The following is a 12500-nucleotide window of genomic DNA, read 5'->3' as shown; positions in this document are numbered from 1 at the left end:
TGGATGTACAAACACATGAACTGAATAATTAACATTTAATATAACAAACATTTACTGGTACGTAAGTAAACAATTTGTATAATGTTTATTTAGAAGTGCATGAAGAAATGTTAAATTTATACAAAGCACAATATGTATAAATAAATAAATAACCTTATATTGTTCACAATAAAATTAACTTAAAAATGTTTAAACTTTAAAAATCCATACATTAAAGAAGTTTCATGTTTTTAAGCACACACTGAATAGCAATTAAAAATAAAATAAAATATAAAATTCCTTTTTTAAATAAAACACACTATATAGTGGCCTTAACACAGACTATTAGAAAGACTAAATTAAAATTGCTGTGTTACATGTCAGCTTTTATTTTTGTACATTGTTTTATCAAGTACACCGTAGAATGAATCTCTTCCTGTAGTGTAGTGCCTGAATATGCAGCATGAGCGATAACAAGCCGTTTTTGTATCAAACCTATTTTGTACAGTTCAAGATAGTGACCCACCCTTCATTTAGTCAGTTTTCATTTCATCATCAAAATAAAACATATTTAACAGAAAATTACACAGAAGCCTCAACAGAACCTTTGCCAATTTTGCCCTTATTTCAGGTTATTTTATTTTTCAGAACAACTGAACACTTTCAGTTTTTTTTAATTATTTGCAGAAACACCTCCAGAATTCAGTGGGTTGCACTTTTCTTTTCATAATTTAAAAAAATCCCACCACATTCAGGAAATTTAAGGTCTGGATTTGAATGATCTTTTACTTAATCTCCTCAAAATTATCTTAATTGCTCCATTATCGGGATATTCAATAAATGAAGGGTGATCTCTGACCTTTACACAGTACTGTAATATACACATTACAAATTCCACAGTATAAATAGCTGCCACAAAAACAACACATACACTGATATAATAATAGTGTATCTTTACATTTCAAGTCAAGAGATTATTCCACAATAAATATACCACAAAAAATAGTACGTATAGCTTTTTCAAACTGGATGAATATGTCTGAAGTATCAACAGTGTACAGTACTAAACATAACTTAATTATTGTGAAAAATTGACTAATCTTGTGTTGATTTTTGCAAAGGTGCCTGAATTAAATTAAAATATTTTACATTAATATTTTCAAGGGAATCTAAGATATGACAGGAGTGGGATCATTTAAATGTGATTGTGAAAACCAAATCTTCACAGACTTTAGAATAATTAATGAATTAAATATAAAAATATATATAAAGAATTGCTCTATAGAGCTGTATAGTGGTTAGTTGGGTTAGTGTCCTGATGAATATACTAGCTTATGATCTTACTTTATCAATAATTGAAATCCCAATGCATTAAGACCAGTCCCCAATGCCTTAGTGGTGTGATCAACAGCACCTCCATTCCGCAAGGCCAGTACAATGAAAGGTAATTTGTGAGACATTTGTATTACAAAGGTGCTGTAAAAGTGATATTTTGCAAAACCAATGTCAAAGTAAAATTCTTCTTCAATGCTGTAAGTTATCAGAGGTACGATATCAATGGTCTATATGTATTTATAATGCCTGCCATAGCATAGGTTGTGTAGTTTAGGCTTTTAAGTGCTAGTCTTGCTTTCCTTATTTTTAGCACCTCATTTATTGATTGGACAAAAGTTGGGCCCGTTGTTTGTGACCACATACATTACATTTAGAGGAAGTTAATGTGCATCCTGCATTGTCATTGAAATGTATTGTCTGTTTATTGTATGATGACTGCATTGATGTAAGCAATAGGCTGTAGCCTGATGTCTTGACACTGCAGGGTATTTGGCAACATACCCTATTTAGGTATAGAGCATGTGGGCTCTATGCAGATTGGCTAGCATTGTTTTCCTGATTTGAGGTTTTGTCTTCAACACTAGCACTCTCTGTAGGATTGGGGGGACTGTTACCCTGTATGACTGTGTTAATGTTGCTATTGATTGTAAGAGGAGCCTCTTCTCCTATTCCTGGGTTAAACAGAGGCACAATTGCTCCCTGGAATCTTGTTTTCATAGTGAAAAGCTTGAGACCCTCATTGGCATTATAAAATGAAAGTTCACCTTTCTCATAGTCAAGCAAAACTCCAACAATCTCTGGTCTTGGATCTACTGAGAAACAAATCTCTGGTTCTGTATTGACGTGGAAACCATTCTCCCCGTCTGAGCAAAGAAACCAATAACCTTTTGAAGGAGTAAGGTCTGTTTTATTGTTAGACAACTGTGATAAATGTGGATCAGTAGTGACTCCTATAAGCCATGATGTTTTGGCCTGTGAGTGAGCTGATTTTAATCCCACCTCCCAATATGCACGACCACTGGTGAATTCATTTACTCCACAGATACATAAAGTGTAAGGAAAACCATGTTCTCTGTAGTTCTCCGGAAAGTTGTCTCTTACTCTGCTGCCGTCAGGAGTAAGCTTTAAATATGGACTGACATTTGTGAGATTTAATGTGATTCTCACTGTGAAGAGAAAAAAGAATTAAAGCAGTGACACAGGTTCAGTAAGTACTGAGGATCTGTTTAACTTTTCATTTTCCAAAATAATGAAATTGCTGAGATATAAGCAAAAGGTTGGCAGTGTTTTGATTTATGAGATAGATCCACTATCATCTCCATCATCATACCATATAAATCTTTTTAGACTTGTGGAGTTCACTAGTGATTTTGGAGAGGTTGTTTTGTAGACGTGGACACACATGGTTCTATTTAAAACCCAATTAAAACGTCCACAAGTTTCTCTACACTCAGCCAGTTCAAAACGAAACATGTCTCTATCACTTTTTTACAGCTCACACTAAATTATGAGGGAATTATGAAAAGTCTTGGAGTTTATTCTAACATTTCCAAATACACTGATGAAGAAATAAATTCAGATTAATACCTGCATGGTTTTTAAGCTCCTCCATGTTTATAGTTCCAGAACCTGAAAATAAATTCAGTGATTCAAATGAACCAAATAAGATATAATAGGGGATTAATATAAACTTCACACACATAAATACTAACAGTAAACCTTTAAAAGAGAATTCATTTAAAATAATCTTGAATAGAGTATTTCTTACCTGTATTTTGAGCTTCTTCATCTGAAAGGAAAAAACAATCACAATTCTGGTAAAAAACACTACACGAGTAAAAAAGCTATACTGCTTGAGTTTCTAACCGTGTTTATAGATGGCTATAAATACTGGGTGAAATAAAATCTCCTAAGATTTGTACACTTGCTTCAAGAGGATATGGTTTTTTGCTGAAAAACATCCTTTTTACATGCACTTAATGCAAATAAAAATAGTCCTGTGAATGGATTAGTTTCTTCTTGTTAGTAATTCCAAAACATAGCTATTGTTATAGGGCGGCACGTTGGTGCAGCATGTAGTGTCGCAGTCACACAGCTCCGGGATCCTGGGGTTGTGGGTCTGTGAGTAGTTTGGTGTGTTCTCCCCGTGTCTGCGTGGGTTTCCTCCAGGTGCCACAGTCAAAAACACAACGTAGGTGTGAGTGAATATGTGAGTGAATGTGTGAGTTTGTGTCGCTCTGTAAAGGGCTGGCGCCCCTTACAGGGTGTGTTTCTGCCTTGCACCCAGTGATTCTGGGTAGGCTCCGGACCCACCACGACCCTGAACTGGATAAGTGGTTTCAGATAATGAATTAATTATTGTTAAAAACTGGGGAAATATATTTAAAAAAGAAAAAGTATGTCTTAGCATTTTACACATAAAATAGACAACCTGTACATGTACATGAAATACATGTTTTGTATAACTCTCTCTTTGCATTTACATATAGGATAAAGAATGTTTAATTCGTATGCAAAACCTGGAAAAATAACCACAAAACAAGAAGAAAATAATGGAAGATGTCCTTTACCTTTAGGAACTGGCATGTATTCTGCAACACAGAAGCACCAGTATGAACACTCAAAAACAGAACACAGTAACATACATTTTTGTTATTATTTTTTCCAATGATTCTTCTCAATGTTATAAAAATTGTTAGGCTGACCTGGAGGCCAGTGTGTATTACAGATTCTGCACTAAACAACAAGGCCATCTCCATGTAGGGGACTCATCCATGAGCATAAACTGGTAAACTCAAGAACAACACAGCAGTTTAATTGCTCTACACTTACGAGCTGCATTTAACAGAAAAATTGTAAAACGTGAAATCACTTTCATAAAATAATTAGCTAGCTTTGGTCCTAAAATTATACTAATTACACTATAAACACTGACTGTTCCTAGCATACAAAATACAATTTTTGTTTGTTCAAACCATCTATAAACTGTGTCTGAAAGCTGATTTCACCTGTTTTAAATTTCCTGTAGAAGACACCAGCACAGATTATCGCCAAAACAGCTACCAATGCCACAGCAAAGAGTGTCTTCCAGACTCCAGCACCCGTGTCCTCTGCAAGGTCATTACAAAAACATGAGGTGGAGCAGATTTAAACAGAGTTAAAAGGATTTTAAAAGAGTTAAATGAGTAGGTCATGCCATTCTCTTAATTTTATGTACATTCTATTTCCAAATGTTTGTACACAGCCATATTAATGTGTGAACTACTCAGCTGTTTAAACTGAACCCAGTGTAGACACAGTGTGTATACTTTCTATAGAAATGCTTAAACCATCTGCACATGAGCCTAGGGTAAATGCTAAATGTGGGTTAGAGAGGAATAAAGCCCCCAGCACTGGGCTGAGGAGCAATGAAACGTGTGCAGTGTTCTCCTGGAGCTTTATCTAATACCTTCAAGATGTGTTGGAGTGATGTTTGTGATCCAGAATATTGCAAGGATTTATATCCCTCTAGCTAAAACTACTGAGCATGGTACTGAGCATGTTCACCTGTGAACTCCAGAATGTGCCATTTCATGTCATGTTATGAGCTGATTCTTCATTATGTGTTTATACATGTGTCCACAATGCATGTAGAATAAAGTAGGTCAATACAACATAAGCTTGGACATGTAGTATACAACTAACTGAACATGAGATGATTTCATTATGTATCCATTATTTTATATATAATTTATATTCAACCATTATTTTATATTCTGGAGCCCACTCAGAATCACTGGCACAATATGAGAACACACCCCAGACAGGACGCCATTCCTTTGCAGGGCAACACACAAAAGTTTTATTATGTATGTATAATTTTATATATGTATATATATATGTGTGTGTGTGTGTGTGTGTGTGCGTGTGTGTGTGTGTGTGTGTGTGTGTGTGTGTGTGTGTGTGTTTTTCACATCATGTTTTCTGACCTGCCATGCGAGCAATGGCACGAATGTCCACAGTGCTGTCCTTCTGTTCTGCTGCAGGGACAGAGAGTGAGCAGGAGGCCTGGCCGACCTTTGATGGAGAGACTCGCACCCAGCTGTGGACACAGGTCAGTTTATTCTTATCTGGAGTATACACAACACCCTGGGAGAGAAGGGTGGGCTTTTTGTCGAAACTCCAGTCCACACAAGGCTGAGGAAACCAGCCACAGGTTCGACAACTAACATTCAGCATATCATTGTTCTGCTCCACTGAAATAACAGGAGACAAACCTAAAGCTGAGAGAGAGAGGGAGACAGATTGATGGTGTGTGTGTGTGTGTGTGTGTGAGAGAGAGAGAGGGGGGGGGGGGGGGGGGTAGAGGGAGACATATTGATGCATAGCATAGCATTGCATAAAAATATTAATAACCATTTAGTAAATAGCAAATTCACTGTTTTTCAGTTTTGAAAATCAAGTTGATTCTTTACACTGATGAAAAGTTTGAACATTTTATTCTCATATAAATGTTACATTTGATGTGGATATTCTGTAAATAAAATATGTAAAGACAATGACTTGTTATATAACATGCATTCAAATTCTGAATTGTCATATTTAAGACTGAATTTCCTTATGCCAATGGTTAATTGAGCCATGCACCCTAGAACCAGATATGGGAATGTTTTTGTAAAAACCAGAAAAGACGTTTGATCCCGTATATAAAAATACAGGCATCGCATTTCTTCAGTTTATTAGACTGTATTTTTCCATTGAAACACAAGCTCATGCTGCAAAACTTTCGAGCAAGCAGCGATACTAAAGAATGGAAATAGCTGCTAAGTTGTTATTCACTGCTTAACTGCTGGCTCAACTCTTGTGTACTGTGTTGTGCAAAGTGTGTACTGTGAACAGTGAAACTGGAGTATGTTTCTACTCACCGGTTAAATTAAGTGTCACATCACTGGCGCCGTAAGTCTCTCCAGTCACGAAGCAGGTAAATGTCCCCTCATCTAATAAATTCAAGTTCTCTAGCTTCAGGGATATGTCTCCAACTTTCAGTCCAGCAGATGTAGGCTCTCGAATGCTCAGAGAACTCCGGTTGAAATATTTCTCATCTTGTGATATCCTCCCGTGCTGATACAACAGAACTGTATTGGTGATAGTTTTACGGTACCAAAAGACCTCCCAATCTGTTACATCCAGTGGAGGATCGAGCCAACAGGGGAGAACCACGGAGGAACTGACCGTCCCAGTGATCACCCCACCAGATTTCACAGTAAAGGCATCTGAGGAACAAAGATCATTGGGTTTACTATCAGCTCATATTCTAACAAAGTAGTTCATAACAGAGCTGTGTGGACTTGATAGCAGCTCCTTAAACATGGTGGGTGATTAGTTAAGGATCAAAACCCCCACTCCAGCTTACCATTGGAGCTACTGGAGGGACATCCAACACTCCAAGGAACACAGTTTCTCTGCTCAACCCAATACTGGAAGGCTTTACCACTATCCCATGCATGGCATTGAGCACTTCATGGCTCATATCCAGCTGCTCTACAGCTTTCTGTTAGTTTCCTGCTATTCTAATGAGAGACTGCACAACTGAACATTAGCACCCAGAGTTGGTGCAGCGTAAAAGAGCTGAATTCACTCATTAGGGGGTAGTCATGGCCTTAAGTTTAGAGAAGCAGGCTTGGGACAGGATGTTGTCAAACCAGTCTCCTGGACGGGCAGGAGAAATATCTCTCTCCTGAAGCATGCCTGGGAAGGGGGAAGGGGTGTGGGTGGGACTTGTGCCTTCCCTCAATATCCATGGCTGAATAGCCTTTGAACATGGCACCCAATCCCCAAGTGCTACCGGGGCCCTTGGTGGGTGCTCAATGCTCCTAGTGTGTAAATGAGATAAGATAAACTCACTCACTAGTGTGTGTGTGTGTGTGTTCACTAAATCAATGGGTTAAATGAAGAGACTCAGTCTCCCCAAGAGGATTAATTAAGTAGTAGTTCTTCTTCTTCTTCTTATAAGAACAAACCTTTACACGAGTAATGTGATTTCTAAAATGTGTAAAATTCGCTTACCTGACCTCTGTGGAAGCTCAGCCCACAACAAAAGCACAAGCAGAGACGTGAACATTTCTGCACAAACACAGAGAGCAAAGTCAGTACAGTCCTGTTTACACTGCAGTGATACCGTATATAGTGCATATAAATTCATTACAATGTATATAAAGTCAACCAGGATAAGGTTTTCCACTCATCCGTTTTTATTGTTAAGAGCAGTGCGGTTAGCAGACCTACCGTTCTGTTCCCAGATTTCTGACAAGGTTATTGACAGCAGGTTATCGATCCTACCTCCGGGATTCCTTTTAGACGATTAGGGCTCGTACAGATTTTAAGCCAAAATCTCAGTCAGATTTATAGCAAAAAACACAGAAATACAAACACTGAAACAGCTCAGGCCCTTTTCACTTTCACTTTGTACAGTGGGGGCGAGGCTTCGGAGGTTGATGTTAGAATGACAGTAAAAAAATAAGTCTGGTTTTTTTTATCACTGTGGGAAAACGATGCTTGTATAGCTTTAAGATTTCAGGATGAAGAGCGGTTTTAAGAGTGGAGTTTACAACACAGACGACGCTGAAGTTCACGTATAGCTTCATTCTACGGATATTATTTCTTTATTTTCAAGGTGTCTGAAAAGCTCACTGAAGATACAATATAACAGACTATAAACATTCTGTAATTTTTCCATGGTATGGAAGTTCAACATCTGGAACAATGTGCAAATTTTATTTGCACCCGGTTCCATTGGCTTGTTGAGTGTTTAAAATAAAAAAGACAACAACTATAGAGACATGTTTTTAGAGTTCACATTGTTTTACTCAGTCCTGTCAAATGTAGTTTTCTCTGTCTGATTCCTGTAAAACCGCATTAAACCTCTACCTTTGCAGTATTTGCAGTTTAGCAGCACGTTAAAACACACACACACACACACACATATATATATATATAGGTTTGTGTGTGTATGCGTGTGTGTGTGTGTTATCCATGTGTGTTGCTCATTTACGTTTTTGCACAAATGGATTAATATAACACATCAATTTTATTTTACAAGCCTCTGAAAATTTAAACAACACCCAATTTACTATTAAACCCTAAGTGACTATCACAGCTTTATTCATGACGGATTTCTCACTGAGGAATGCTGTTATAAGCCTGTTATCCACTAGTAATTATGACACTGTAGTTGTGTTTATATGCTGTCATCTCATATATATAATTACACACAAGTTAAGCTCAGAAAGAAAGTAGTAAAACCTGCTGTAGACAAGCCCTCTGGCATTCTTCCTTTATGGTACAAAATAGAGTCATTGGACATGAATGTGTTTAACATTTCCTTGATTCTTTTGACAATATGAATCTGCCTCATTTACTTCTTATACATAATGAATTCTCACTTTTATTAACTTCTAAGCCCTAGGCTTTTTTTTAATCATATATTTTTCCAAAATAATTTATTTATATGTATGTATTTTTTGAGTAATATAAAATTGCATACTTCAAATTTAAATGTCATATTTAAGAGCAATAGATATTTAATTTAACTTAATTAAGTCAAACTTAATTGTGATTGTGTTTAAAAAATCTAAACATAAAGTACATAAAACCATATAAGAATTTAAACTGACATGGTGGTGGTGGTGGTGTGTTATTGTTTATTTATTTATTTATTTATCTATCGCTACACTTATATAGCGCCTTCTAGAAACCCAAGGACACTTTACAATCAACATGCAACATTCAATGCACACACAAACCGAGAAGCGACAGCCAAGCGCTCACAGCGTACTCTCAACCAGGAACAGGGTCTTATTATATTTCACAATGTAGAGAAAGACGTAAAATGCAACGTCACTGTGATTGTGGCACAAAGTAACACTGTCCAGTCATCCTTCTTTGTTTTGTTAGAGTCATGTTTTATCATGAGTGGGGTTCTACGGGTGTGTGTCCATGGGTTGAATGTCACAGCAAACAGAAGAAATAGACCCAAAAGGAGAACTCATTAAATTCACACAGGAAAAAAATGAAGGCAATGATGGAGACTATAATGGAGCAGGGACGAAAGAAAACATGAGCAGAGCAGAGTGGACATCTCAGAGTCAGAACACTCTCCAACACCATCATCTGCTGCAGGTAAACACCACAATGTCTAAATCCAGACCATAATGATAACACTATATGGCAAGTCTTGTTTTTGTCCCAGTGGCAGTCTCCGTGGATAAGTTTAGTTGCAATGTATGGATTTAAAAGCAGCTCCATCAGGTCGGTGAAGAGGAGGAGAACGATGAAGACTGAAACTCTCTCTTTGCGTTCATGATGATGGTGTAGAACAGTAAGAGCCCAAACCAGAGCTGGTACACCCACACACTCAGCAACGATGAGGAAGATGGACCATCTGATCATGTAGTCTGAAATGTTGTCATTCTTAGTACCAGAAGAATAAGAAGTAAAAGTGGAAGACAGGAAAAAGGGCATGGTGCTTTGTGTGGGATCTCCTAGAGTGAACATAAAGAATTAAACTCCACATCATTTAAAGGAAAAATCATTAACTAATACTTCTTCTCAAACTGGGTCAAACAACACCACTGAATATCTCAACACACTTGTAGGAGAACACTAATGGCAGAAATCTGTAATGCCAGACAGCTGCACAGACCAGCACTGTGGGGTAGAGGGAGGGCACACTCTTTCAGATAAGAACTCTGGAGAAACGCTGGAGGATCAGGTTTGGAGACATCCCAGAGTCATCTGTTGACACATGTAGCGCAAGCGGGAGACTCTCTGTGCCAGACGAGAAATGAGCTGCATGCTTTAGGCATGGGGCAGCACCAGTACAGCGTATGCAGGAGAAGCTCATGCATTGACTCAGACTTTACCTAGAGTTTTTACTAAGGTGCTAGCAAGATAGGTTTGTGTTCACACATAGAGCTCCTCCTGGTAAACTCCAGAACATTACTGGGTTACTGTGCATGTGTGGAAGGGGCTTTGGACTCTGGCCTCTGACATCCTCGTCATCATCAGGAATTGAACCAATGATAAACAGGAAAAAGTGCCAAAACATGAATTAGGTGTTTAACACAGAATTTAATTACTTACCGAGGTATAGAACCAGCCGCAGAGATGTAAAGTTCAAGTTCAAGAAGTTTATTGTCATTTCAGCAGTATACAGTGTTTACAGTACACAGTGAAACAAAATGCACTGTGGGTTTCCTCCGGGTGCTCCGGTTTCCTCCCACAGTCCAAAAACACACGTTGGTAGGTGGATTGGTGACTCAAAAGTGTCCGTAGGTGTGAATGTGTGTGTGTTGCACTGTGAAGGACTGGCGCCCCCTCCAGGGTGTATTCCCGCCTTGCGCCCAATGATTCCAGGTAGGCTCTGGACCCACCGCGACCCTGAACTGGATAAGGGTTACAGATAATGAATGAATGAATGAGTGAAACAAAATAGCGTTCCTCCAGGATCAAGATGCTACATAAAACAATGCACAACATTAAAGTGCAACTAGTGCAAAGCTAGTGCAGACATAAAACAGTGCATACACATTAAAGTGCAAAAGACATGGCTAAGAAAATACAAAACAATATCCATACAATACAATACAAGAAAATACAAAACCATAAGTATGAGGGGGTGGGGGGGCTGAGGGAAAGAGACACTGCAATTTAAAGTGTATTTGTGCTTTAAATGGTAACTGGATGTAACCATGATGTAAACAGGATATGTGTAAACAGTACACTCAATTTCCAGTCCAACAAACCAGTGTGTGTGTGTGTGTATGCGCTTCATCAGTCCAGTCTCACTCTCTAGATGTTCAGGAGTCTGATAGCATGTGGGAAGAAGCTGTTACGGAGTCTGGATGTGAGGGCTCGAATGCTTCGAAAGTGTGTGTGAAGGGTGTGTGTGATCTCCCACAATGCTGAGTGTTTTGCAGGTGCAGCAAGTGGTGTAGATGTCTGTGATGGAGGGAAGAAACACACCAATAATCTTCTCAGCTGTCCTCACGATCCGCTGGAGGGACTTGCGATCTCCCACAGTGCAGTTCCCAAACCAGACAGTGATGCAGCTGGTCATGATGCTCTCAATGACTCCTCTGTAAAAAGTGGTGAGGATAGGAGAGGCGTTGCTGGGCTTTCTTTCTGATGTTACTGGTGTTAGTGGACCAGGTGAGATCATCCGCTAGGTGAACACCAAGGAGTTTGGTATTTTTGACAATCTCCACAGCAGAGTTATCAATGTTCAGCGGCGAGTGCTCACCCCTTGTTTTTCTGAAGTCTACAACCATCTCTTTGGATTTGTCCACGTTCAGAGACAGGTTGTCGACTTCAAACCAGTCAGTTAGCCTCTGCACCTCCTCTCTGTATGCTGACTCGTTGTTCTTGCTGATGGGACCCACCACAGTTGTGTCATCAGCGAACATGATAATATGATTTGAGCTGTGCATCGCTACACAGTCATGGGTCAGCAGTGTGAAGAGCAGTGGACTGAGCACAGAGCCCTGGGGGGCTCCAGTGTTCAGTGTGATGGTGCTGAAGGTGTTCCTACCGATCCGGACTGACTGAGGTCTCCCAGTCAGGAAGTCCAGGATCCAGTTGCAGGGAGAAGTGTTAAGGCCCAGTATATTCAGCATCCCGATCAGGTGCTGAGGAATGATGGTGTTGAATGCTGAGCTGAAGTCTATGAACAGCATTCGGGCATATGTGTCTTTTTTGTCCAGGTGGGTGAGTGCCAGGTGGAGCGTGATGGATATGGCATTGTCCGTTGAACGGTTAGGACGATATGCGAACTGTAGAGAGTCCAGTGTCGGGGGAAGTAGGGCCTTGATGTGCCTCATGATGAGCCTCTCGAAGCACTTTGTGATGACAGGTGTGACGGGACGATAGTCATTGAGGCAGGACACAGAAGAATTCTTAGGCACCGAGATGATGGTGGTGTTCTTGAAGCATGTTGGAACAACGGCGCTGCTCAGAGAGATGTTGAAAATATCAATGAAGACATCAGCAAGCTGGTCTGCACATTCTCTGAGCACTCTGCCAGGAATATTGTCTGGTCCCGCAGCTTTCCGCGGGTCGACTCTGCATAGAGTTTTCCTCACGTCAGCTGCAGTAAAAGACAGCACCTGGTCGCTGGGAGAAGGGGTGGACTTTCTCGCCGTTACATTGTT

At 39.3% G+C, this 12500-nt stretch overlaps 1 protein-coding gene across 1 annotated transcript; it reads right to left on the bottom strand.

Moving 5' to 3' along the window:
- Positions 1-240: 240 nt before the first annotated feature.
- Positions 241-11410, bottom strand: LOC136673246 (butyrophilin subfamily 1 member A1-like). The gene is made up of 9 exons (XM_066648595.1): positions 11317-11410; positions 7360-7416; positions 6219-6599; positions 5283-5576; positions 4290-4424; positions 3885-3905; positions 3083-3103; positions 2902-2943; positions 241-2480 (listed from the first exon to the last, which is right to left on the bottom strand). Exons 1-9 carry the CDS (start codon positions 11408-11410, stop codon positions 1843-1845), a joined length of 1683 nt encoding a protein of 560 aa, XP_066504692.1. The 3' UTR covers positions 241-1842.
- Between the last annotated feature and the right edge of the window lie 1090 nt (positions 11411-12500).

Source organism: Hoplias malabaricus, chromosome 2 (genome assembly GCF_029633855.1).
Source record: "Hoplias malabaricus isolate fHopMal1 chromosome 2, fHopMal1.hap1, whole genome shotgun sequence".
In the NCBI taxonomy this organism is placed as follows: Eukaryota; Metazoa; Chordata; class Actinopteri; order Characiformes; family Erythrinidae; genus Hoplias; species Hoplias malabaricus.
Note: the sequence above shows the minus strand (reverse complement) of the source record. Positions and strands in the feature narration are given on the sequence as shown.